The following is a 25,984-nucleotide window of genomic DNA, read 5'->3' as shown; positions in this document are numbered from 1 at the left end:
GATCTGGGAAAGCGAAAGCAGAGCCTGAGAGCTGGAGCACAAAGTCGGGAGCTGGGAGGTGGAGGCGTGGGTCCTTCCTCCAGGAGACAGAGGAGAGCTTTGTGCGCTGGCCTCGCAGCATCTCCGGCTGCGCGAGGCCAGCCTGGGGCCATGCGGGGGCCGCTGCTCTCCACGCTTCTCCTGGCCGCGCTGTTGCAGGTACGTCCTGGCTCTCCCGCCGCTCCGTCCCCTCGGGGGCTGCGGTGGCCCTCATTTCCTCAGGTCAGAAATCAAAAAGGAAGAGAAGATGGGGGAAGTGGAGGGGTGCGTTCCTTGTGGAAATAGCTCCAGACGAGTAGGGAGCCATGTTCTTCTTCTAATCAAGTCCTGTTTTAGTTCATTAGCTTCCGGGAAGAGTGGAAAACGTTGCTCCCTTTTGGGGTAGGGCACTTAATCCTGCTTCTGATATGTTTGAACAGCCCCCAGGTTTTCATAAAATTTATTTTTCTTTTTTTAACTGGAGTCTGCCTAGAGCTGGCTGCCCTACGGGCGGGGTGGGTGGCGGTGCCCCTCTGCTGGCGCCAGGCGGGCAGACTGCACAGAGCTGCTGGAAAAAGTGACCCTGACGTCTCTCTTCAGCTAAGCCTGTGGTTGTTTGAGAACACTTCGGAGCAAACACTTAATATTTTTAAAACATTCTATTTTTTTGTCTTTTCTTAACCCATGTGTTTTTCTCTTTTCATGAGACAGAATCAGTCTACAGGATTTTTAAATATTTTGAGCAGCAGACCAAAGGGAAGTTTAATTCAATATGAGTGATTCTTTGCTTTAGCATTTTTTTTTAATCAAGACGATTGAAATGGGGTGGCTTATTTTATGGATTTATCTACATGGCGGAGGTTTTTGCTAGTTCAGAGGACAGAGCTTTTGAAACCTGGTATTTTAGAATACAGGGATGTGTGTGTGTGAGTTAATTTGATTGAGGTAGTTAAGCAGCAGATGTATTTTAGAAAACGGGGGGTTGAAAATTGTTATATATGGAGAGATTTAAGATCTTAAAAGGGTCATAACAAGAATGTCAGTGGTACCATTATGTGGACGGATGGAGAGGTGCTTTTCCCCAGTAGGAGGGAGATGGGGCTGTCTATCACCTGGTCCACTGCTCTTGAGGAAAACGCCTGCCACTTTTATGGATTGAGAACTACAGCATATCCCTAAGCAGCAAGTGTTGCAACAGAGAGAGATGTGCCCAAAATAAAAAAAAAACAAAACAAAACAAAAAGAGGTTATAGATACAGCAACAAGCACATATTATGCTTAATGGCAAAGTTAAGGGTCTGAATTTTTGAAGGGTTTGATAATACCTACCATGTATAGAAAATCTAATATGTGCCAAGAACTGTGCTTCACACTTTAGTGATTAAGATAATAACTCAAAATAACCTTGCAAAGTTGATATTATTGATCCTTTTTTACAGAGGAGGATTGAGGCTCAAAGATCAAATAAATGAATGTTATCTAAGATAAGCATAGCTCTGTGGTCAAAGCCTTCTTTCTGTTGTATTATTCTGATGATTCTTTTCTTGTCTTAATATTTTGATTTTGAAAACAATAAAAATAGCTGAAGAAAAGAGAAAATTATATGTAATTCTTCATATTTACCCACATATTTGCCATTTCCAGCACCCTTGATTTCTTCGTATATTTCTAGCATACTGTTGTAATCTTCCCTTCAGGTGGAAGAGCTTCCTTTACTACTACTTGTGAGGCAGGCATGCTAGCAACAGTTGCTCTCAGGTTTTGTTTATCTGGAAATGTCTTTAATTTCACCTTCATTTTTGAAAGATAGTTCCACTGGAGATAGAATCCCAGGTTGACAGTCCCCCCCGCCATCCCCCCGCCGCCCCCACCGCCACCTCTTGGCATTGTCTCAGGGTGTGTCTTGTTCTTGTTTTCCTTCTCCTTTTTTAAAGCCATAATATTCTGGTGGTGTTTTAGGGTCACAGCAAATTTGAGAAGAAGGTTTCAGAGATTTCCTGTGTACCGCCTGCTGCTGCACGTGCATAGCCTGCCCCCTCCACTCCCTGATTATCAGTGTCTCCTGCAACAGTGGTACCTTTGCTACAACTAATGAACTACATTGTAATAGGAGTTCTACATGAACCTAGTGAACCTACATTGACACATCATAACCATTCATTGTCATTGCTTACATTAGCTTTCATTCTTGGTGGTGTGCCTTCTGTGAGTTTGGGCAAATGCATGATAATGTGTATCCACTACTATAGTATCATACAGAGCATTTTCACTTTCCAAAAAATCCTTTGTGTTCTCCCTGTTTATCCCTTCCCTCAACCCCTGACAACCACTGATCTTTTTACTGTCTTCATCGTTTTGCCCTTTCCAGAATGTCATGTAGTTGGAATCCTACACTATGTAGAATTTTCCAGTTGATTTCTTTCACTTAGTAATATGCGTGTCTTTTCAAGGCTTGATGGCTCATTTCCTTTTAGCACTGAAATATTACTCCATTGTCTGGATGTGCCACAGTTTATCCAGTTACCTACTGAAGGACATCTTGGTTTCCTTCTTTTAATGAGACGTCAGATCACACATTTATTGTTTTTTCTCTTGTATGTAATGCTCTCCCTTTCTTAGACTGATTCCAGGATTTTCTCTCTATCCTTGGTTTTCAACAGTGTTACCTTGTCACCTTGGAGATGATATAGAAATGCTTCAAGAACTAGAAAGATAAACATGTGCCCCCAAGTGGGAAGTTTGGGGAGTGGGCACTTCATTAGAGGAAGCAGCATGAGGAGAAGCCAGCCTGCTCCCTCTTGTCAAGTGCATGGCATGGGAGGAGAGCGCATTGGGCAGTGCAACTAGAGAGGAAGGCGGGAATCAGCACACATAGGGTTTGGATACCCTGCTCAGAAGTTTGGCCTGTATACTCTTGCCAGTAGGGAGCCACTGATGGGTTTTAAGATGAGAAGTAAAATCAAATACGTTTTTGTTTGTTTGTTGGTGGAGATGCTGGGGACCAACAGATATTTTTTAAAGAGATCCTTAAAAGTGGGAGATTCATTGAAGTGCTTCTTGAGAGAGGGAGACCAGTTAGGAACTTACTGCAGCAGTACTCAGTAGCAGTGAAAATGAGAGAAGAAGGTCTAGTTTTAGGGATATGAGGATGGTAAGAAGGATTAGTTGCTAAATGACTGTAGGAGGTGCGGGAGAGGAAGATGACCTGGATGCCTCCCAACTTCCTACCTCCAGAGTATGGAAACATTGTCTCAGGTGGGTGGGCCAATGGTGAGTGTGTTATGTGAGTTTTCCTGTAGGAGATGCTAGTGGAGATGTCCAGTAGGCAGTCAGCTATGTGGGTCTGAGCTCAGTGGAGTCGTCCTGGATGGAAATTTATATTTGAAGCTGCATAGGGTTAAAAACGAAGGCAAGAGGGTGAGTGAGAGTGGGGCACAGTGAGATCAGCAATCCATTAAGGTCATGAAGCACCCAGGAGCCTAATCTAAGTCAAATTTAGGGTTACAGGAGCCTGCAAAGGAGATTGACTATGTCCAGAGGTAGGGATAGGATTGGGTTGGGGTGACAAGGAGGAGCTGGTGTCATGCAAGTCAAGGGAGAGTGGAGAATTGAGAGTCCTGTGCCTTAGAAAGGGGGGGGGGTCACGTGGGGACAGAGAGTTCAGGAGCATGAGCCCCGCTGAGAGGCCACTGAGCCTGGCGAGGGGTCCCTGGTAACCATGGCCGAACCTGGGCAAGAATGAGGAGCAGGCACTCACTGTTTCTACCCTTGCTATTTCTACTCCTTTCACATTTTGAATTTCCATTGCCCCTCCTCATCCTCCAGAAGCCCAGCATGTATCCTCAAAGTCTATTCTCACATTGTACATTCAACTCAAATAGTAGCTGAAAGTGTTACTCTGGGGAATACATATTTCATCAGTGGTAAGGAAAAAAAAGGCTGAAGATTTAATGGTAGAATTTCAAACAGATACTTTAAAGTGTAGGGTTTTTGAGTTGGAAAGAGGTTTAGATCTCTGGATCAATCTAACTGCTTTCAGTTCCATCAAATAAAAGTTGAGAATTACAGAAATTACTTGCCAGGCTCTGTGCTAAGTGCCAGTAATACACCAGCAAGTGAACCTCAGGTTCCTGTGGTTGGGTAGCTTTATGGCAAGTGGTAAAGATAGGCACTTATTCACAGTTTGAGTACACAGGTAAAAGGGAGCATGGAGAAGTTACATAAAGTCTTCTGGAAAAGGTGGTAACTCAGTGAGGGAGTGTGGGGGGCTGAAAAAGTTTGTAGGAAGATTGAACAGCCTCAGATATGCAGGGAACCACAGGCATTTTCATTTGCTGGAAGCTACGGGATGTAAAGAACTCAAGAGACAAGGAGGGCCCTGGATGCTGTGCTCAGGAGCTTGGACCTCCCTGCAGGTCTGTGACCTTCAGGTGTGAGGGAGGAAGGAGATGGAGCAGGTAAGGCTGGGAAACTCAGTGGATGGTGTCACACCATTCACTAAAATGGGGACCAGCTGAAAGCAGTTTCTTGGGGAGAGAAAGTGAGGTCCTTGTGGGACATCAAAGTGGGAGAAATCCTGCAGAAAGGATTGAGCTAGTTGTGAGCCCATGGGGAGAGTCTGGGCTGGAGAGGAGAACCAGATGCAGAGATTCAGTGATCTGTTCAATATCTAATCTGATTTGTGGTAAGACCCGGCCTAGGGAAGGGAGGTAGAAAGGTTCTGGAAGCTCCTGGTTTAAGTACCTTTTTTCTATTTACTTGATGTGTGACCTGGAGTATCTTAAGCAGTCTGAGCCCCATATTCTTCCTTTGTTACATCAGATCAGATCAGTCGCTCAGTCGTGTCTGACTCTGTGACCCCATGAATCGCAGCACACCAGGCCTCCCTGTCCATCACCAACTCCCAGAGTTCACTCAGACTCACATCCATTGAGTCAGTGATGCCATCCAGCCATCTCATCCTCTGTCGTCCCCTTCTCCTCCTGCCCCCAATCCCTCCCAGCATCAGAGTCTTTTCCAATGAGGCAACTCTTCGCATGAGGTGGCCAACGGACTGGAGTTTCAGCTTTAGCAGCATTCCTTCCAAAGAAATCCCAGGGCTGATCTCCTTCAGAATGGACTGGTTGGATCTCCTTGCAGTCCAAGGGACTCTCAAGAGTCTTCTCCAACACCACAGTTCAAAAGCATCAATTCTTCAGCGCTCAACCTTCTTCACAGTCCAACTCTCACATCCATACATGACCACAGGAAAAACCATAGCCTTGATTAGACGAACCTTTGTTGGCAAAGTAATGTCTCTGCTTTTGAATATGCTATCTAGGTTGGTCATAACTTTCCTATAGAGTGCATAATTTCCTGTTGCTACTGAAACAAATGACTACAATCTTAGAGGCTCAAAGAGTGCAGATTTATTCTTTTGCAGTTCTGGCCTCTGTAGTCTAAAATCAGAGCTAAAATCAAAGCAGGGCTGTGTTTCATCTGGGGCATCTAGAGGGAATCTGTCCTTTGCCTTTTCTAGCTTTCATAAGCTGCCTGCATTCCTTGGCCCGTGACCTCCCTTCAGCAGCGGCCTCATGTTCTCTCTGGTTCTAGCATCACATCTTCTCTGACGCATCTGCCTCTCTCTTTCCCTTATAAGGGAGAGCAGATTGGAGGGAAGAATTGGGAGGATGTGTCTGATCTTGTGAAGTTTGCTATGCTTATTGCATGTCTAAGTGGAGTGCCGGGGACCAGCCCCGGCTGATCCAGGGTATTCGAAGGAGAGACGGCATAGGCGAGGATCAGGATACAATAGCTTCAATTAGATATTAATTAAAGATATAAAGAGTAATAGAAAAAGGATAGCTCAGTAGGAAAATTCAGTGGAGAAAAGAGGCTGAGTGGCTTGGTTTACTCGGGAGACCAATAAAACTTCAAGACAAGAAGTTTGCACCACTTACGTAGGCCACAGGCGTCCTTCCGTTCTCCCGAAGGAGAGGAGACACTGAGGCCTCCCCGGTCGGATCTTAGAAGCCCAGGCATAATTAGTAAGCATGGTGGGTTCCGCGCTCCAGATGGAGACTCAGCCAGAGTGGGAGAGAGAGCGACATGGGGAGACCAGTATTTCGAGAAACTGATCCCAATTCTTTATTTTCCAGAGTCTGTTTTTATACACTGAGATGTTATACAAAAGTCACGTGGGGACAGCAGTCCTGACTTTTATTAAAGTCAGGTGCTTCACACAAATGTATACAGAGGTCTTAGGGGTGTTACATCATCTTCTGGCCAGGGGGGCCTGCTGACAATTTACGACCCTCTCCTTGTGACAGCGGTCAGTCAATCAGGACACTTATTTCTCCAGGGCTGATTATTCTCAAAACAGATGCCACCCAAATAAAGTTACATTCCTACAGGGTGAGGGTGTAGTGGGTTTTAGTTAAGGAAAGAATTTACTTAGCCTAAGGTCTAATGTGATTAATATCAAAGGTTAATACTTATTCCTTCTATATATTCATTAATGTGTGTAAGGGCAGGGGATATGGAGACTTAGCAACAAACATTGGCTCAACAAATGAAAAACCCTTCACCAACACAATTTCTAATTAGCCCACTATACTTATAGTTTTCTAACTTCTCTAAAGAACCTGTTTTTAGAGGGTTTAAAGCATCTCGTGCCTCTCACAGTTGGGAGGCTGTGAGCAATCACATGTGGCCGGACAAGCCTGTCAGGCAGGCTAGAGAACCTTCAGAGGAGTTTGTAGGTTAAAACACTCTTATCACGCCCAGGAATTATTATTAACTGGAGCTCTAGGTTAACTCCTTCTCCAAAAGAGGTGGTGGGGGACAGCCCCCCTTAAAGTCAGAGATGTAGGTGAGAGCACAAAGTAGTAAAATAGGCAGGCTCTGGTTATGGGGGTAGATGCTCGAGGAGTTCCAGGGGGACTCCTGAGGCTCGATACCGCCTTTGCGTATGTCGAGCCTCCTTCCTCATGACCTTTGCCATGGGTGGAGTACCTCACTCTGGCCCCCAACAGTGGAGATCTTTTAAGTAGGCAGTTTGAGCCTGCGCTCAGAAGAGAAGCCTGGGTGGAGGTATGAGATACAATGAGGAATGCTACTTTAGAGAACTTACCCACAGGAAGCTCCAGTGCTCAGAGATGAGAAAAAACCAGAAGAAGAGACTAAGAAGGAGCCATTGATGAGAAAGGAGGAGTAAGAAAGAGTCATGTGTTGGAAGCTGAGGGCAGAAAAGTTTAAGGAGAGACTGATCATGTCAATCGGACTTCCCCGGTGGCTCAGTGACAAAGAAAGCTGCTATCAAAGCAGGCGATGCGGATTCGATTGCTGGGTTGGGAAGATCCCCTGGAGAAGGAAATGGCAACCTGCTCCAGTAGTCTTGCCTGGGAAATTGAATGGACCCATGGACCGGGGAACCTGGTGGGCCACAGTTCATGGGGTCACAAAGAGTCTGACGTGACTGAGCATGCATGCACGATCATGTCAAATACTGATAGATATTATTACAACTTACCACGCTGTATTCTAGTATTAATAATTTGGGTGAAATCTATTTCTAGAAAACCTCTGAAATTGGTTTGAGGAACCATTTCTAACACCACCTTTATTGTCCAATGAAGTTCTGCTGCAGGGCCCAGGACGCTGGGCTGTCGGACACAGCAGTCGAAGGAAGTCCTGCAGAGGGGGCAGAAGGGCACCATCGAAAGCAGTTTTGTCACTGGCCCTGTCAGTGCCCCCGTCGGAAGCCCAGCTGCCCTCCTGGAGTGAGCCTGGTGAGAGATGGCTGTGGATGCTGTAAAATCTGTGCCAGGCAGCCAGGGGACACCTGCAACGAAGCTGACCTCTGTGACCCCCACAAAGGGCTGTACTGTGACTACTCAGCAGACAGGCCTAGGTACGAGACCGGAGTGTGTGCATGTAAGTGTTTCCTTCTGGACCGGCTGGAAGCTTTTGAGTCTAGACAGGACTTATTTCTGCAGTTTTTACATTGGAATAATCATCTTCATTTGACTAAATCTGAGGTGGGCTTAGTTTTCATGCACCAGTGAGACTGGCCTTGTCATATTGAACACATCTGAACTGAGCAGATGTTACACACACGTTCAGAAACCCGTTTTATTGCATTGAAATGATCTTGAAGTTCTTTTAGTGATAAAAATAGGAGAAATTATATAAACAGTCTGACTTATTAAAATGGCAAAAAGGACAGTTTTTGTTATACTATCAAATGCAATCTGAATTCAGCCTTTTGTGTACTTGAAAAATATTCTTTCTTAATATGTAAGGATATATCTCTAGTATTGATATACTGCTTTAATCTCAGCCTTCCGAACTAACCATCAAGTTACTGTACTTTTTACTGAGGCAGATTTGTAAGAAAGAGGGCGGGGCACCCCAAATCTCAATTGGGCCCTCAGCTTTATGAAGGGAGGGTCTTAGCTCTGGAGACTGGAGTGCGCTCAGTTGCTTCAGTCATGTCTGACTCTCTGCGACCTTCTAGACTGTAGCTCGCCAGGCTCCTCTGTCCACTGGGATTCTCCAGGCAAGAATACTGGAGTGGGTTGTCATGCTGTCCTCCAGAGGACCTTCCGGACGCAGGGATCAAACCCGTGTTTCTTATGTCCCCTGCATTGGCAGGCGGTTTCTTAACCACTAACGCCACCTGGGGAGACTGCTCAAGACCATCTAAATCTATGCCTTGACAATAATCGAGGATGCTGATTTATTTAGGAATAAAAAGTAAAATTTCTAAGGGAAGGGGAAATATTCATGTCAACTGAGTTGTTAGGTTACTCTGTAGAGCAGTCTAAGTGGGAAGATTAATTACTAGCAGAAGTTAGGTTGTGAGTGTTGGGTGAGGGCACGTCTCTGGAGCTGGGGTGAATGTGTGGAATCATTCAAGTTCAGGAGCCTGATGCCTCTGTCAGTTCAGTTCAGTCACTCAGCGTGTCTGACTCTTTGCGACCCCATGAACCGCAGCATGCCAGGCCTCCCTGTCCATCAGCAACTCCCGGAGTCCACCCAGACCCATGTCCATTGAGTCGATGATGCCATCCAACCATCTTATACTCTGTCGTCCCCATTCTCCTCCTGCCCTCAGTCTTTCCCAGCATCAGGGTCTTTTCCAGTGAGTCAGCTCTTCACATGAGGTGGCCAAAGTATTGGAGTTTCAGCTTCAGCATCAGTCCTTCCAATCAACACCCAGAACTGATCTCCTTTAGGATGGACTGGTTGGATCTCCTCGCCATCCAAGGGACTCTCAAGAGTCTTCTCCAACACGACAGTTCAAAAGCACCAATCTTTAGCACTCAGCTTTCTTTATAGTCCAACTCTCACATCCATACATGAGCACTGGAAAAACCATAGACTTGACTAGATGGACCTTTGTTGGCAAAGTAATGTCTCTGCTTTTGAATATGCTGTCTAGGTTTGTCATAACTTTCCTTCCAAGGAGTAAGCATCTTTTAATTTCATGGTTTATTATATTGATTTATCTCTGGGTTCAGATTCTGAACTCTGTCTGCAGAGTGACCTTGGACAAGTTGCCTAACCTCTCTGTGGCTCAGTTATATCGTATGTACTTTCTATCTTATAGAGTTCTTAGGAAGGTCAAATGAAAGGATGACACAAAACCCCAAATATCTGGTATCACAATATCTGGTATGTAGTAAATTCTCAAAAATGTAATTTCATGTACAGTATGATGAGTATCATTACAGAGCACAGCCATGAGAATGGGGGTGGGGATGATCTATAACTGGGGTCACAAACTCTGACTCAGGGACCAAATCTGGCCCACAGTCTGTTTCTGTAAATGACGTCTCATCAGAGAAGCACCATGCCAGTTCAGTTACATATAGTCTGTGGCTGCTTTATAGTAGCAGCATCTAGTAGTCGCGACAGAGACCAAATAGTCTATAGAGGCCATATAACTTTACAGAGAATGTGCTGATTCATCATACAGAACAATGGTTTTCAACCTTTTTTTTTGGTCTGAGGGTCCCTTTAGTCTTATAAATTAATAAGGACCCAAAGAGGTTCTGTTTATCAATTATTTCTTGGCATTTAATGGGTTAGAAATGTAAAACTATTTACTAATTCATTTGAAATGAAATAACCTGCCCATTGCAAATTAATAGAAATAATATTATTTGTGAAAGAACTTACCTTAAAAACAAAGAAAAATTTAGAGACGAGTGAAAGTGGAATTGTTTGACATTTTTGCAAATCTCTCTAATGTCTTACATCTGCTTCTGCATTCAGTATATTGCTATATGTTCTTTTAGATTGGAATATATGAAGGGATTCCAGCCTCACACAGATATATTGCTGGAAAAGGAAGGAATGTTTTAACTTTTCAAATAATTATATTTTTCTCATATTATAACTGGAGTTTCGAAAAATTAGCTGCATCACTGCTAATCATGTGGACTCTGAAACCACGTTGATGAACTTATCAGACTCTGTGACATTAAAATACATTGGTTTAGTCAAAGACCCACTTGGAACAGGGCTTTTCCTCATGCATAATTTTATAACAATAGCATATACTAGTTATTTGGAAAATATCAGTTTGGAACAATGGTTTATGGAGATTTTTTTGTTTTTTAAATCACATTATTTAGTACCAAACTCATCAGAAAAGCCTACATCTTGGGTAGCTATAAAGATCTCAGTGTTGGACATAAGTTTTCCAGAATTCTGATTTTTGCTCGACAGCCTTAAATTCTGTCATTGGCGATAAGTACTGTCAGTTGTTTTCCTTGAAGTGATAGGCTCACCTTGTTGATTTTTAAGAAAATATCTGCCAAATACCCAAGTCTGAATAACCATGATGTGTCGCTCAGTCACTTCTTCCGGGGAAATTACCACTAAAAATGTGGCTAGTTAGGCCCACAACTGAAACAGTAACCTAGGTGCTTCTCCTCCAGATAACTATCGTACTTTGGTACAGTATTCACAGGAAAGCCCTATGCATACTTCCTGTTTTTTCACATGGAATATTAAAACGATGTTTTGATCATTAAGATTTAATAAAATTTGTGTTGTTAAAGACATTCTTAGTAAAACTAAGAACTCTTTTTTTAAAAAAAGTATACTTATGTACAAATGCATGGCAAGGAAAAATACAGTGGCTAACATGTACAGCCTGACTCATTCTAAGGTGCCAGCAGCCATTTGAGCCACCACTCCTTTTGCACGTTCAGTGCAAATATCAACTGAGTGAACAAAGTCGGTCACATCTTGGTACTCTGAAAAAGTTTTGACCTTCCAGTTCTGTGAAAGGGCCTCAGGTACTGCCAAGGGGCCGATGGACCACACTTTGTGAGAACTGCTGATCCAGGTGAAGATACCCCTCAGAGGAAGTGAACATTTTCTTCCAGTTCTCTTAAAAACAAAATCAGTTACTGTGCAGTATTGTAAACAGATTATGATTTCTTCATCCATTCACTTACCCCAACTTTCTAGGACAATATCCCAGCCTATTAGTGAACATCTGGGGATATGTGTCTCACCAGCCATCAGCTCAGCTCTGAGGTTTACAGTCATCCCAGTGCTGTATTATGGGGGTTTCCAGATGGCACTGGTGGTAAACAACTGGCCTGCCAATGCAGGAGATGTAAGAGATGCATGTTTGATCCTGGTTTGGGAAGATCCCCTGGAAAAGGAAACAGCAACCCATTCCAGTATTCTTGCCTGGGAAATCCCATGGACAGAGGAACCTGGTGGGCTACAGTCCGTGGGGTTGCAGAATCGGACCTGACTGAAGTGACTTAGCACGCAGCACGCACACAGTGCTGTATTCATAGTGGTGTTTTTTTTTTTTTTTACTGCGTAACAGGGTCTGAATTTTGAAGGTGATCACTTGGGGCGGATTATCTCCAAATCTAATGAAAATGTCTCATGTTCATTTTTTACAGATGTTCTGTGAAGGAGGTTCCAGATGGGACCAAGGAAATTGAGAACTACATAAAGGAGAGAGCAGTTTGCTCTAGGGTTTTCAGCTGGAGGTCTAGACAAGCAGTTACAGTTCTTTGGTGGTTTTGTTCTTTTCTCCTTTCAGATCTCATCGCTGTGGGATGTGAGTTCAACGGGGTGCATTATCAGAATGGCCAGGTGTTTCAGCCCAGTCCCCTGTTCAGCTGCCTGTGTGTCAGCGGGGCCATCGGATGCACACCTCTTTTCATACCAAAGCTGGCCAAGAGGCACTGCTCTGGGGCTAAAGGTGGAGAGAAGACTGATCAGTCAAAATGTGGCCTGGGGTCGTCACAGAAACAGCTCTCAACAAGCTACAAAACAATGCCAGGTGCTGGTTATGTAGAACTAGTTCTCACGTCCGACTTTGCCTGGTTTTCTTTCATGTTCCTTTTATGTACCAAGGGACTCAGTACGCACTTAACTGATGGGTGGTCAGTGTGAGATTTAGTTTGAGTGTGCCATTGTACTTGGTCTTTGCCTCAGGCAGGTATGCTTTAAGTATCTGGAAAGGGAATTTTATAGTGTTTTAGATTTTTTTCCTTTTTTTTTTTTGTTTTGGTCAGGTGGCTTTGCAGGAAGGATCTCAGTTCCCCAACCAGGAATTGAACCCAGGCCATGGCAGTGAGAGTACTGAATCTTAACCACTAGAGAACTCCCAAACTATTCCAGTTTTCTACTAGGTCAGGAAATTCTTCTAAATTACTACCTCTACTTATTTCCATTTAACCTCTCAGGGCTTCCCAGATGGTGCTAGTGGTAAAGAACTCGCCTGCCAGTACAGGAGATGTTAAGAGATGTGGGTTCAATCCCTGGATCAGGAAGATCCCCTGGTGGAGGGCATGGCAACTCACTCCAGTATTCTTCCCTGGAGAATCCCACAGACAGAGGAGCCTGGCAGACTATAGTCCATAGGGTTGCAAAGAATTGGACACAACTGAAGTGACTTAGCATGCTCATGCATAGGAAAACTGACCGAATATTGTTGACATGTACCCTAGCCTGGAAAAACTTTCATTTGTATTATTATGGGCAAGAAGTATGAACTATCCAGTTCCAATACAACTCTTCCGTATGGTAAAAGCAGAAATGAAAGGCTACTGATTAAAAATATTAGAGGGTATGTGTTGAATTTGTAAATATTTTTAAAAATAGATAAAATTACCCTTTCCTTCACTCTGAAAGTGAAGCTTAATAATTACCAGCCTCTAAATAAATGTGCACACAGGCATCTTTAAGTAAGTTGCCCAGGTATGTGAGGAGTCAGAAACTTATAGTGAGATTTTGCATTACTCAGCTGGAGCACCTGGTCATTTATAGTCACTGTATTCGTGACCCTTGTATTTGGTCTGCTCTGAGTTAGCACCTTATTTAGGTGCTGGGGTTTTTGGGGGGACAGAGTTTTCAAAATTGCCAGCAGCTGAAGCACAGGTGAAGGACTCAAAAGGGGGCAAAACTCATGCCTGTTATTATTCACATCCGTGTTTTCATCCAGAAATCAAGACTGGCTTTTTCTTGAAACTTAAAGCTTAGTAAATGAAAGGTGCCATGGAAATATGGAGTATTTATATATGCTAAAGACTCCTAAATTCACTTGTGTTATGGGAATAGTTAATAAAAGCAACCACAATCAGAGAAATAAGTTTTAGATCTTTAAAACCTAATCTTTAAAGGGGGAACATCCTCTGGGATTCCAATTATGACTGTTAATTCAAAAAAAATTTAACAGGCTATGGCAAATAGGCATTTACCATATGTGGCTTTTCAGCTAACAGCCTGATACTACTAATGCTGTAAAACTTTTTAAAATTATAAGCCAAATTCTTTTTTCCAAATAGACAAGATCAGTTGATTTTCTGCATTGAATCTGTGTGACAAGTTTTTAGGACCCATTTGTGAACCTCCCTGATGAGACCAACTTAGAGCAGCAGTTGTCCCCAGGTCATTGGAAAAGACTCTGATGCTGGGAGGGATTGGGGGCAGAAGAAGGGGACGACAGAGGATGAGATAGCTGGATGACATCACCAACTCGATGGACGTGAGTTTGAGTGAACTCCGGGAGTTGGTGATGGACAGGGAGGCCTGGCGTGCTGCGATTCATGGGGTCGCAGAGTCGGACACGACTGAGCGACTGAACTGAACTGAAAGGCCTTTGGATCAAAGTCAAATTGGTCTCATTTGTAAAGTTAGAGTGGCTTCAGTGGATTCACTTGGAACCTGGTGGAGGACACATCAGATGGTCATTCTTAGTGGTTAGTGCTTTGCTACAAAAAAATTAGACTCTCCCAAGTGCTGTTTATTAATATATATATATAATTAATATATATATTATTAATAATAAAGACCTAAATTTGTTTCAGAGGAAGTATACGTTCAGTTTAATATCTCTTGCTTACCTTTAAAACTGTACTTACGGGCCCAAACAAGCTTGGCTTTTAAAGTGAAGCACAAGGATACACACATACTTTAAGATGTATTTGTCTAGTAACTTAGTTAATTCCAGAGTCCACGGTTGGAATCTAGCTTTTACTTGGACAGCAGGAAGCATGCAATGACTTGATGCCTCTATGCTTTACTCACTGCTCATTAGACACTAAACTTTTACAATTTCTTCCAGTTTTCTTGCCCTTAAATGGATGCTAAGCACATTTCCTGAACTGCAGCTCTTGGCTTAACTCTGAGGGGGATTACTGGTAACACGACAATCTAAGCTGCCTTTATTTATTGCAGATGCGCCAGGCTTTTACCCTGCTTCCTGCGCTGATGCCTTTAAACTGCTGCCTGCCTTCCAGGTATCTCCATTTTTCTGCTTCCTCTCCCTCAGTTCTGTGTGCAGTTGCAAGATCCTACTGTAATAAAACTGACAAAGTATCAAAGTATCATTGTATTCAAAGACAGCATATACTTCCAAGTGACTGATATTTCCTATCAAGAAGGCATGGGGAGCAGTCCTTTTTAAATTGACATTTTAAAGTAACGTAGCCAGCATTTTGCTGTGTTCAATTGCAGACTCAAATCTCTACCTTACTTCGGAAGCACCCACTTTAGGATGTATATTAACCTGAAGGAAATGCTTTCCATTCATTCTGAAGTGGCAGGCAATGTCTAGACAATGGAAATTTAGACAGGGAATTTAACAATTAAACTGAATAAAATAGATGGCACATTTTTCATGACTTAGTATATGATTATTTAGTGTAGAGAATCTTCTAAAGACTAGATTTTTAAGTGGTGAAAAAAAAAACTGGTCTCATTGACAGTTGAATTCTCAGATTTAACTTTTGTATTTTAGATTTTAATATAACCATGAAATTTAATAAGACCACATTGTCTGATTAATATCCTGAATTCCCTAATCCGACTCATGTCTGTTTCAACATCTGTTGAAAATATCATCAAGCATAAGCCAAGAAGCAGAGAAAAGGTGGCTGTCCATCAAAGTATACGCTTGTTTAGTACTCAGGGGGTGGGCTAAGCAGAAAGAAGTAAATGGGTATTTTACCCAGTTTCTCAAAGATAATGCATTTTTATTCCTAAGCTACTGGACTATAATATTTGGTCAAAAGATAATTTGGGGAGTAGGGAAAATAGAATAATTAATTAGACCATCAGCTTATTTTATTCAGAGTTACATTATATAAAGTTCAGATCTGTAAACTATTAGCTTAAAAGTCAGGATTAAAAATTATCTGCATGAGTACATACATATTTAAGTACATGTACTCCCCTTCCTCTATTTTAGCATATAGGAATCTCCCACTGATTTGGAAAAGAAAATGTCTTGTGCAAGCAACAAAGTGGACCCCTTGCTCCAGAACATGTGGGATGGGAATATCTAACAGGGTGACCAATGAAAACAGCAACTGTGAAATGGGAAAAGAGAAAAGACTGTGTTACATTCGGCCTTGTGACAGTGATATATCAAAGACAGTAAAGGTAAAGTTTAATTATATTTAACTGCATTATAATTCAATATTGAGACTCTTGAAAAGTGTGAGTATGTGTATGTGTGTGTTCTGGAGGTATTTGTTAATAAAACCACTTCATGAAACTCCTAGAGTCAAACCATCTTGAAGGAAGGCAAATATTAACTAGCTGCACTTTGTGGGAAAAATTTTCATCGAGCAGGGAGAAAATGTTAACCTGTGGATTCTAGAATATTCTAACAACGTAATAGTCGGGTCTCGATCAGTCTGATTTGTTGTGGTACCCCACCATGTATACTGTTTAGGAGAAGATCTTTTTCAGATTCTTTTTCCTATATTAATTTTATGTAGTGGAATCAGAACCATCAATGAAAGATTTTGGTTGCTACACTGTAATTATGAAAACAAACATATGAACAGCAGAGCGGTTCTGATCTTAAGTTATATATCACCAGCTTAGAGAGGGAACCATACCATTTCCAGAATGCTTTGCTTAGTTACTGCTTCCCAAAGGACTGTAATGTCATAATACACACTCTAAGGTTGCTTGGTGTAACTAGAGCTGGTCCTGTTTCTGGAACTAAGCAAGATGACTGTCTTGAGACTAATTTTTAGAAATGCTACAAAACCAGTCTTATCCCCAAGTTATTCCCTATCAGAAAGTTGACAGTTTCAAAGGGATTAAGATGTTTATTCATCTATCCATTTACTTAAACTGTGTTAGCTAATTCTCTAAGTCTTGGCCCTTGACATTAAACAAAACAAAGATTTTCATTTATTGTGGAACTAAGTAAAAGGCAGATAAGAAAAAAACACTGGGGAGTGGATGGAGGATGCACAGGGAAGACTTTCAAAGTACTCTTGTGGGAGGGAATTTTAAGGTCAAAAAGGGCTGGACATGACTGAATGCAACTATTAACACCCTATTAATATTAATAAATATTAATATTAATAAAATGCAACTATTAATGCCCTAAATGCAACTATTTTCTGTGTGTATGTATAATAGTCTCTATTCTATGAAGTATCACTTTTCTGAACTATTATAATCAAGTTTAAAGAGTGACTGCTTAATGTTATCAAGTTTAAAGAGTGACCACTTAATGTTATATATCTTTTCAGATTCCCAAAGGAAAAACGTGCCAACCTACTTTCCAACCTGTCAAAGCTGAAAAATTTGTCTTTTCTGGATGCGCAAGCACTCAGAGTTACAGACCCACTTTCTGTGGCATATGCTTGGATAAGAGATGCTGTGTGCCTAATAAGTCTAAAATGATTACTGTTCAATTTGATTGCCCAAATGAAGGGTCATTTAAATGGAAGATGCTGTGGATTACATCTTGTGTGTGTCAGAGAAACTGCAGAGATCCAGAGGATATATTTTCTGAGCTCAAGATTCTATAAAATGAAGCACAAGGAGGAAAAGTTAAGGTTAATCATGTTATTACATCAAAATTTAAAATGGTATTAAGAGGGTAGCAAATTTGCCTTATTAGTTTAAAACAGTAAGAATGCCTGGATTTTCTCAGATAACTGTATTTAAAGCATTAGAAGCTTAAAAAAAGGTTCTCCTAAAAATATATGTAAAATATGAAAACCTTAAAATTGAGCTCTTAAAATGTATAGTTATGTAATAGTTGGTTCTGTCTGCATATTCCATGAAATGAAAAATTATACAATTTACAAGAGAACATTTTATCCTATAAGATTTTCTAGATTAAATCTTAAACAGGAGTAAGATTAAGCTGTAAATATATTTATTATTTCCATTGCCCTATCCTGAATATCAATTAAGATTTCTTTTGGAAGGAAAAAATGGAACTTCTTTGACCACTGTTGACAGTTATCTAAATTTTTATACCAAACTGTAAAAAATTTGATTTCCAAGGTAAGAACCAAGAGCAGTACACTTACTTTGAAAAGGAAATAAATTAAAAAAATAACACTAAAGAAAGCACACAAGATTTTTTTTTGGCTTGAAAATAAATTTTCTCAAAATTACTTCCTTAAATGGTAAGTCCATCAGTGAATTTGAAATATATAATAAATTAATGCTGAAGACTAAAACTGGAGATTTATAGTAATTGGAACACTTTCACTAGACTATTAAATTTACTGCAAAGTTTCAAAGAAAGTATCAAGCTTAGTAATATTCTGTTTGCTATATAAATAGTGACAATCAAAACTGATAACAAGGAACAGTTTTAAAATGTGAACATTTATTATTACAAAATCAACTGGTTTGATTAAAAAAACATTTTATAATAACTTAATACAAATACAATTGTAAACTGTGATTCTTTTGAGTGCAAACAAGTGGTTACCCAAAGAAGAAATAAAACCTCCTTAAATTGTAATAAAATCTATTCCTGAAGTTAGTGGCTGTTACAAAAGAAATATTTATATTATGTTCTACTCCTGTATTTACTTTTAAAGAGTCAGAATATAAACAGACTATGAAAACAAATTATAAATATAAAAATATCTATACAAGATTTTTTTTATTACAGACATGATTATCTCTGTATAAATGACTAAATATGAGACTATAAATAAAGTAAAATGTTGAGCTCTGTTCTCTTAATTTTAGAAAACAAGACTGTTTTGGAAGACAAATGTTTGACGTTAGGGCACTAGTACTTGGCTGATTTCACACAATGGTATCATCAACAAATTGTAATTAAATGGAAACCATTCTAAAGACAGTCTTCCCAATATGAAAAACACATTAGGCTTTCTGAATCACAAAAATTCTGAAACAGAAAGGTAAAGGGGTAAAAAATGTGCAATTAAAAAAAAAAAGTTTTATCTTTGGGGTTTCTTTTTCACATAGCTACGTTTAGTCTAGGTAAATCTTCCACAGGCATGCTTTTTGTGGCATCCAGTTGGTTATATTCCTGTATAAGTGCTGATAAAGATGACACGGCTTCTGTGAAACAGCTTTCCTCCATCCCTTCAATTTGTAGATAGTGATGAAGATGAGCCTATAAATAAAAAAACCAACGCTGACCAGTTTTAGGAATTTAATACAGACAACTATCCTATAATGTATAAATATTCTTATTAAAATGATAGTTCACTCAGCTTTACAAGGGAAATGAGAACCCAAATCCTACAAACCCATGAGATTTCTCATTTAGAGTGAGTAAGCCTCTCCTCTTCAGTTAAAATCAATACATTGATACAGCAAACAGGATCACGCCTGATTTATATTAGTTCTGTATTGCACGCCTGTAATTCTTGAGAATACCCCTTGCGTGTGCTTAGTCGCTCAGTTGTGTATGACTCTTTGCGACTCCATGGACTGTAAACAGCCAAAATAAACACACAGTTGAAAGGTGTACTGATGGTTACCTTCTTCTTGTAGAGCCTTAAGAATCTCTCTCTCAGTTCTATGAAGGTAGGCTTCACGCACGTGTTGTTTGCTAATGCTAATAATGAATGGGAATGGCCCACGGGAGGTACTGAACACAAGCTGGTCTTCCAGCCTTCTTGATTCCAGGAGACAAACTGTAGAGAAGGTTTTAATCTGAGATGGAAAAACTCAAAGGTAAGAATTAAAGTGCTAAAATGTCTGCCATATTATGGCCGCCCACATTAGTTAAACTAGGATGTTACTAATGGTACCATTCTAAGTGCTTAGATTATAATGTAGGTTATCTAATTTTTAATACTAGCAGTATCAAAGTATAGTCTGACAGTGAACTAAGGGATGTTAAATTGGCTGTAATGGTGATTCAAGAAGCTAGAAACATTCTTTAACATTAGAAATCTGGGGATGAAAAGAAAAAAAGGTATTATAATTTTCCTTGCTTTGAAATTCAATAAAGCAACTTCACTAAAAGGCTGTCAATAAATAGTAAAAGAAACTAAGAAGCAGTGTAGTAGTGGTGGTGATAATAAACACAATAGTTAAATTTCCTGAACACTTACACATTAAATGATGAGAAGGTAACATCTCATCATTTAATGTGCATAACATAATTAACAACTTTGGACTATTATTTTTTTCTAAATTTGAGGAAAAATAAGGCTCAGGATGGCTAAGTAGCTTGTCAAGGTCACACTTCAGTTGAAGTTCACAACGCTACTTAACTACATGCTCCACAGCTGCAAACAGCACACATAACACATTATCTTGAGAAGTATCAAATCGAACCTTTCGATGTTTCTGCGAAGATCAGAAATTTGTACATTTCCTCTAACCATGAGGGCACAGGCGAGGTAGAGACTATGTCTGGGGTCAGCTCGAATTAGCTGGTGATCTCTACTAAAGGCATCTGAAAACATCTGATCCAGCCTAGAACAATGGAAGAGTCACTGTTTATACAAATATTATATCATTCTTCTATCTGTAACTATAAGATGAAAAGACAGTCATCTGTAGGTAAATAAACCACACACAATTATATTCTGAATCTCAGCTATCATTTTCTCAAAGCAATCTGGGTAAATATGAGGAGAGGAAATCAAGCAATTGTGAGGGGGGTGATAAAGCTTCTGCAATATACTGGTGATTTCAGATAGCTACAAAATGTTGACTAAATCATCAGTTAACTCTGTAGTACTAATGTCTAAAACTTACATCACTATTACTTAGTTCAATATGCTTATCTACTTCATAATATCAGAACTATCAAAACTAATTAAAAACCTATTAAGACTACTGTCTATAAAATATATCACAAATTAGTTAGGAATAATTAAGAGGAAACTATCAAAGGACCATACTAAGTTCTCTAAAAGAGACACAACTTTCTACTATTATTCCTGAAAACGGATACTTTTAAGTGAATGAAGTCTTTTAACTTCTTTTATTCTTTAAAGAGAGGAAGATAAAAGTGACTGATGAAGTTTATATAATAATACAGGCTCCCAGGCCTTTAATATGGCCCCAGTCTGATTCTTAAATCCTACTTAACTCAATACAAGTTAAGTTCTTTTGATAACTCTAGCCAGAACTCTGTGTGTTGAATCTGCAGACTGTCTAGGAAGAGCCACAGAAATTGCACTATGCTGCGATTTCATTCAGTAGATATTTACTAAATGCCAAACACCATTCTAGGTGCAACAGACCCAGCAGTGAACAACAACAATTCCCTACTCTACTGGAGGCTATATTCTATTCTCATTCTTCTCTAGTAAGAAGGATAGAGGACTCTCTCAGTGGATGGTGAGCTTTGGAGGATTTATGATTCCTCTACTGTGTTCAAAATTTTGGTATGTGCTTTTGGACATTTAATCCAGAAAAGGTTAAGAACCACTATACAATAAGCAGGCAAACTCATTCTTGATTTACTATTTGTCAAAAAACTTAACAATTAGCAAGGAGCTATTTATAGTTCTTGGCGTATTTATATTTACACTAGAAATAAGGAATCTAAAGGAGCATATACACATTCCAATATGTGTTTTTCTATTTTCATTGATAAAAACGGACTAGATGACATTTATTAATACAAAGCACAACCAAAAATCATTCTTAGTTATTGGAGACTACTAATACATTAAAGTTTTAAAACTATGCCTTTTAACAGTGTAATTTTAAAACAATTTATCATTTGCTTAAGGATAAATATGTTTGTATGTAGATATGGTGGCCTTTGAAATACCTCTAGTATAGCAGAGGCAAAAAGGAGACAAACACAAAGCTAGAAAGAGCATTGTGATTAGTTTCTTAAGAGTCTAACATTTTTAAAGTTCTCTACAGATTTTCCTAACATGTTTTAATTAAAAACAAACCTTTAACAAGTTATAATTATATAAACAAACATTTTAAATGTTGACATGGTATTTTTATCAAAATATACCAAGGAGGATTATGCTGAACTTAATTAGAAATTACATGTCTTTAGCTTTTAAGGATTAACTTTAAATGTCTGGATAATCATTACTGTACAATATAGAGTTTGCACCACTTTACCTTCTGTATGTCCACAGTGAAGGTGTATCTTTCACCAATATACTCATTTTTAATATGCTGGGCTGATAATAAAAGCAAACGTTTATGGTTGACTCCCATGTTCAATAAACTGTGCAAGTTGCTTAAGCTCATTAGCATCTCACACAGAAAAAGAGACTGTGCCTACTAGTTGGCATAGTTGGCTATTTGCTCAAATAAAATTTAATCAATATCACTGTGACATTCCACAATATAGAATTAGCTTGACAAAATTTAAATTTAAACTCTTAAAAAAAGATCTGTAATCTAGTTTTCACTTTATCACTTACATACTTCCCTCTAAAAGAGTTTATTTTATTTTTTGGGCTGTACAGTGAAGCATGAGGGATCTTAGTTCTCCCAATAGGGATGGAACCCAGGCTGCCTGCAGTGGAAGCTTGGAGCCCTAACCACTGGACTGCCAGGGAATTCCGATTTTCCTCTAACAGAGTCTGACAAGACCTTTTTCCTCAGTCAACTGTGAATGTCAGTGTGACCTTATCAAGTTCATCATCACTGTATATACTATGTATTATTCAACTACATTTTTTGTTAAGTAAATTGATATAACTTTTATACTTAAATTACAAAACAAGGTATTCTGGAAATGATATATAACAACTGTAACAGAGAAAATCAGGAAAGGAGTACGTCAAGGCTGTATATTGTCACCCTGCTTATTTAATTTATATGCAGACTACATCATGAGAAATGCTGGACTGGATGAAGCATGAGCTAGAATCAAGATTGCTGGGAGAAATATCAATAACCTCAGATGTGCAGGTAACACCACCCTTATGGAAGAAAGCAGAGAGGAAATAAAGAGCCTCTTGATGAAAGTCAAAGAGGAGAGTGAAAAAGTTGGCTTAAAACTCAACATTCAGAAAACTAAAATCATGGCATCTGGTCCCATCACTTCATGGCAAATAGATGGGGAGACAATGCAAACAGTGAGAGACTTTAGACAGCATATTAAAAAACAGAGACATTACTTTGCCAACAAAGGTCCAAACATTCAAAGCTATGGTTTTTCCAGTAGTCATGTATGGATGTGAGAAATGGACTATAAAGAAAGCTGAGTGTTGAAGAATTGATGCTTTTGAACTGTGGTGTTGGAGAAGACTCTTGATAGTCCCTTGGACTGCAAGGAGATCCAACCAGTCCATTCTAAAGGGAATCAGTCCTGAATATTGACTGGAAGGACTGATGCTGAAGCTGAAACTCCAATCCTTTGGCCACCTGATGCAAAGAACTGACTCTTTTGAAAAGACCCTGATGCTGGCAAAGATTGAAGGCAGGAGGAGAAGGGGATGACAGAGGATGAGATGGTTGGATGGCATTACTGACTCAATGGACATGAGTTTGAGTCAACTCTGGAAGTTGGTGATGAACAGGGAGGCCTGGCGTGCTGAAGTCCATGGGATTGCACAGAGTCGGACACAACTGAGTGACTAAACTCAACTGAATAGAGCAATATCTGTAGGCCTTCTACGGTGCTAGACTGTGGTAAGAGCTTTAAAAGATACTCATATTTAATACACCCAAAACGCATATGAGGTAGGTACTTTGACTCTCATTTTTAAAGATGAGAAAACTAAAAGTTCGTCTCCTGCTCAAGGTCCTGTAATGAGTGACAGAGTTAGCATTCATGCTTAAGTATGTCAGACTTCAAAGCTGTTAAATCTTTTTCAATAAAAATCATATCTTTAAAATTCAGTTATTAGATTTAATTTCAAACAACTTAATATTCAGATTTTTAAAAAGACTTTAAAAAATTTTTATTTTAAACTGACTTCTGAAGCAGCATTCACTGAATAGAAAAAGGCTGTCATCAACTATTTTATATACTTCTCACAAAGATGATATGTAGAAACAGCTAGAGTTATTATATACTTATCTCTTAAAAATGTGTTTATTTTTAAAGTAATCTGAATCCTCAAGTAATTGAAATACAGTTACTACATCTTACCTTCGAGGAGGAATGTTAACATCTGCCAGTGTATACAGAGGTGTTAGGCTTGAAACAAGATAATGCAGTTGAGGAAAAGGAACTAAATTCATGCTGATTTCATTCAGGTCCATATTAAGGGATCCTTCAAACCTGGCAGAGCTAAAAAATTAACATTAAAACATGAAAAATATTAATGTAGCTTGATTTAGTCAGCAGGCACTTTCTTACTTTCTTACACTGTACTTTAGTAGAGAATAAATGCTTTTTCTGTATTACTGAAATTTAGTATCATGAACATAATGTATAAAGATAATTAAAATATAACACAACATCTACAGCAATTCTTATTTCTGGATTATCTAAAGTATAACCAGACACATGACCACAGTTGTTAATTATATACATAAATTTTTACTTAAAACAGATTTCAGATTGAATCAAATACATATAGTTCAATAGTTAATTCTATAAATCTTACTATTAATAAATTCCCCCAGGGTTTGCTTATATGTGCTATAATTTGGAATAATGCCAAAGTAGTCTTTTAGATCAAAGTCAAACAAATATTTTGGACCAGCTAATAAAGTTATATATCAGCTGGTTTAAAAGGTTAATTTACAGAAAGGAAAAGAAACAAGTTTGCTTTTGTCTAACCAAAGTGTTTCTCAAGTATATCTCCCACAAAACCTATTATCATTTAACACCTATTACTATTTCATGGAATGTACTTGGGGAAAATGCTGCTCTGGAGTCAGTGAAAATAAAATTCTGATCTATCATTCAAAGATCTGAAAATACTAGACAAACTAAAATTTTTTAAATAAAATTTTTAAAGAAGTTTCTATAACTTAGACTAACTGAAAAATGCTACTGTAAAACATCATCAAAAGCACAGTGAAGTTTTAAAACTGCCCTTCGGTACACTGTGAATAGAATTACCTTGTTAAATTGAGCAGCAAATTTGCCACAATGTTGTTCATTGCATCGAAAGGTTTCTCCTGCCGCTTTTTAAAAACTCCAGTACTTGAAGTAACCAGACTCTTTGGCTTTATAGCTGCACCCAGCTTTCCAGAATTCACCATGAGGTCAATTTTGCTAATGATGTCAAATAAAGACTTTTAAGGGAAAAATATTGGGAAAGAAGCTAATTAAGAAGGGAAGACATAGATGACAATTCTTTCAGGAAGACAAAAAAAATCAATTTAAACTTATTTTTTCTCTTAGATGGAAAGGCTGAAAAGTGGAGATTGTTTCACATAAACACACAAGCATGACACAGCCTGAATGTATACACAATATGTCCGTAAATTACAATGCCATTTCTTACTTGGTTGTCAATGGGCAAAACACAGTCTGCATGCTCATTAAGTTCCTTCATTGCCAAGATGCTATTGTAAGGTGAGGTTATGACATCATCCTCACCAGAAGGATAAATTGAAGTCACGAATCTGTATACTTCTGGGAATTCATCCTCGAGCACCTTTAAAAGAAATGTGCCAAGTCCAGATCCTGTTCCTGAGGATTAAGATTTCAAAAAGAAAACAGCATAAATGGTTCAGAATGTAATTGTAAAGAACCTGAATTTCTGTGGGGTATTTTTGGTAAAAATATTTATTAAATACAATTTTCAACTCATACCTGTGATTATATATATATATTAACTAATTAATTTCAGATAAAGAAATGAAGACAATATAGGTAGTGAGACTTAAAGTCATGAATTCAATCTCAGGGTCTGGCTATGATGATAAGAGACCTTTCTACACTTCACACTTTTTTACATTTAAATTATATCTATACAGAGAAGGCAATGGCACCCCACTCCAGTGTTCTTGCCTGGAGAATCCCAGGGACGGGGGAGCCTGGTGGGCTGCCGTCTATGGGGTCGCACAGAGTCAGACACGACTGAAGTGACTTAGCAGCATACGATGCCAAGAGAACTGATCGAAGAGTAAAAAATTCACCTGAGACAGTGTTCAGTCTACACTTGATGTTAAGCAACTTAAAAAAACCAAACTATCTTGACATCTTTAGTGTAGCACCTACGTAATCTTAATGATGAATGGTATCATGACATGAAGCAACTTAAAACACGGAGTTAAAACGGTTTAAAGCTAAGCATGACCAACTATAATTTACATAATTTTAAAACAGGAAACTTTTTTACTATCTGTC

At 39.3% G+C, this 25,984-nt stretch overlaps 2 protein-coding genes across 9 annotated transcripts in view; one reads left to right on the top strand and one right to left on the bottom strand.

The window, feature by feature from the left end:
- On the top strand, positions 1–19,258 carry CCN6 (cellular communication network factor 6). The gene is made up of 5 exons (XM_019966975.2): positions 1–198; positions 7,635–7,932; positions 12,080–12,322; positions 15,734–15,927; positions 17,040–19,258. Exons 1-5 carry the CDS (start codon positions 151–153, stop codon positions 17,319–17,321), a joined length of 1,065 nt encoding a protein of 354 aa, XP_019822534.2. The 5' UTR covers positions 1–150; the 3' UTR covers positions 17,322–19,258.
- TUBE1 (tubulin epsilon 1) overlaps positions 18,117–25,984 on the bottom strand; it is a 20,778-nt gene continuing 12,910 nt past the window's right edge. For 7 of the 8 annotated variants that reach the window (XM_019967186.2, XM_070795948.1, XM_070795947.1 and 4 more), the window contains 6 exons: positions 25,137–25,324; positions 24,749–24,924; positions 23,828–23,968; positions 20,077–20,217; positions 19,272–19,446; positions 18,117–18,901 (listed from right to left, as the gene is read on the bottom strand). In XM_019967186.2, the coding sequence (XP_019822745.2) occupies positions 18,743–18,901; positions 19,272–19,446; positions 20,077–20,217; positions 23,828–23,968; positions 24,749–24,924; positions 25,137–25,324 (980 nt within the window). In that variant the 3' untranslated portion in view covers positions 18,117–18,742. The remainder of the gene's footprint in view (positions 18,902–19,271; positions 19,447–20,076; positions 20,218–23,827; positions 23,969–24,748; positions 24,925–25,136; positions 25,325–25,984) is intronic. The other variant, XR_011568438.1, reaches the window with a different exon arrangement.

This window comes from Bos indicus, chromosome 9 (genome assembly GCF_029378745.1).
Source record: "Bos indicus isolate NIAB-ARS_2022 breed Sahiwal x Tharparkar chromosome 9, NIAB-ARS_B.indTharparkar_mat_pri_1.0, whole genome shotgun sequence".
Lineage (NCBI taxonomy): Eukaryota > Metazoa > Chordata > Mammalia > Artiodactyla > Bovidae > Bos > Bos indicus.
The sequence above is the reverse complement of the archived record's forward strand: the minus strand, read 5'-3'. Positions and strand labels throughout refer to the sequence as shown.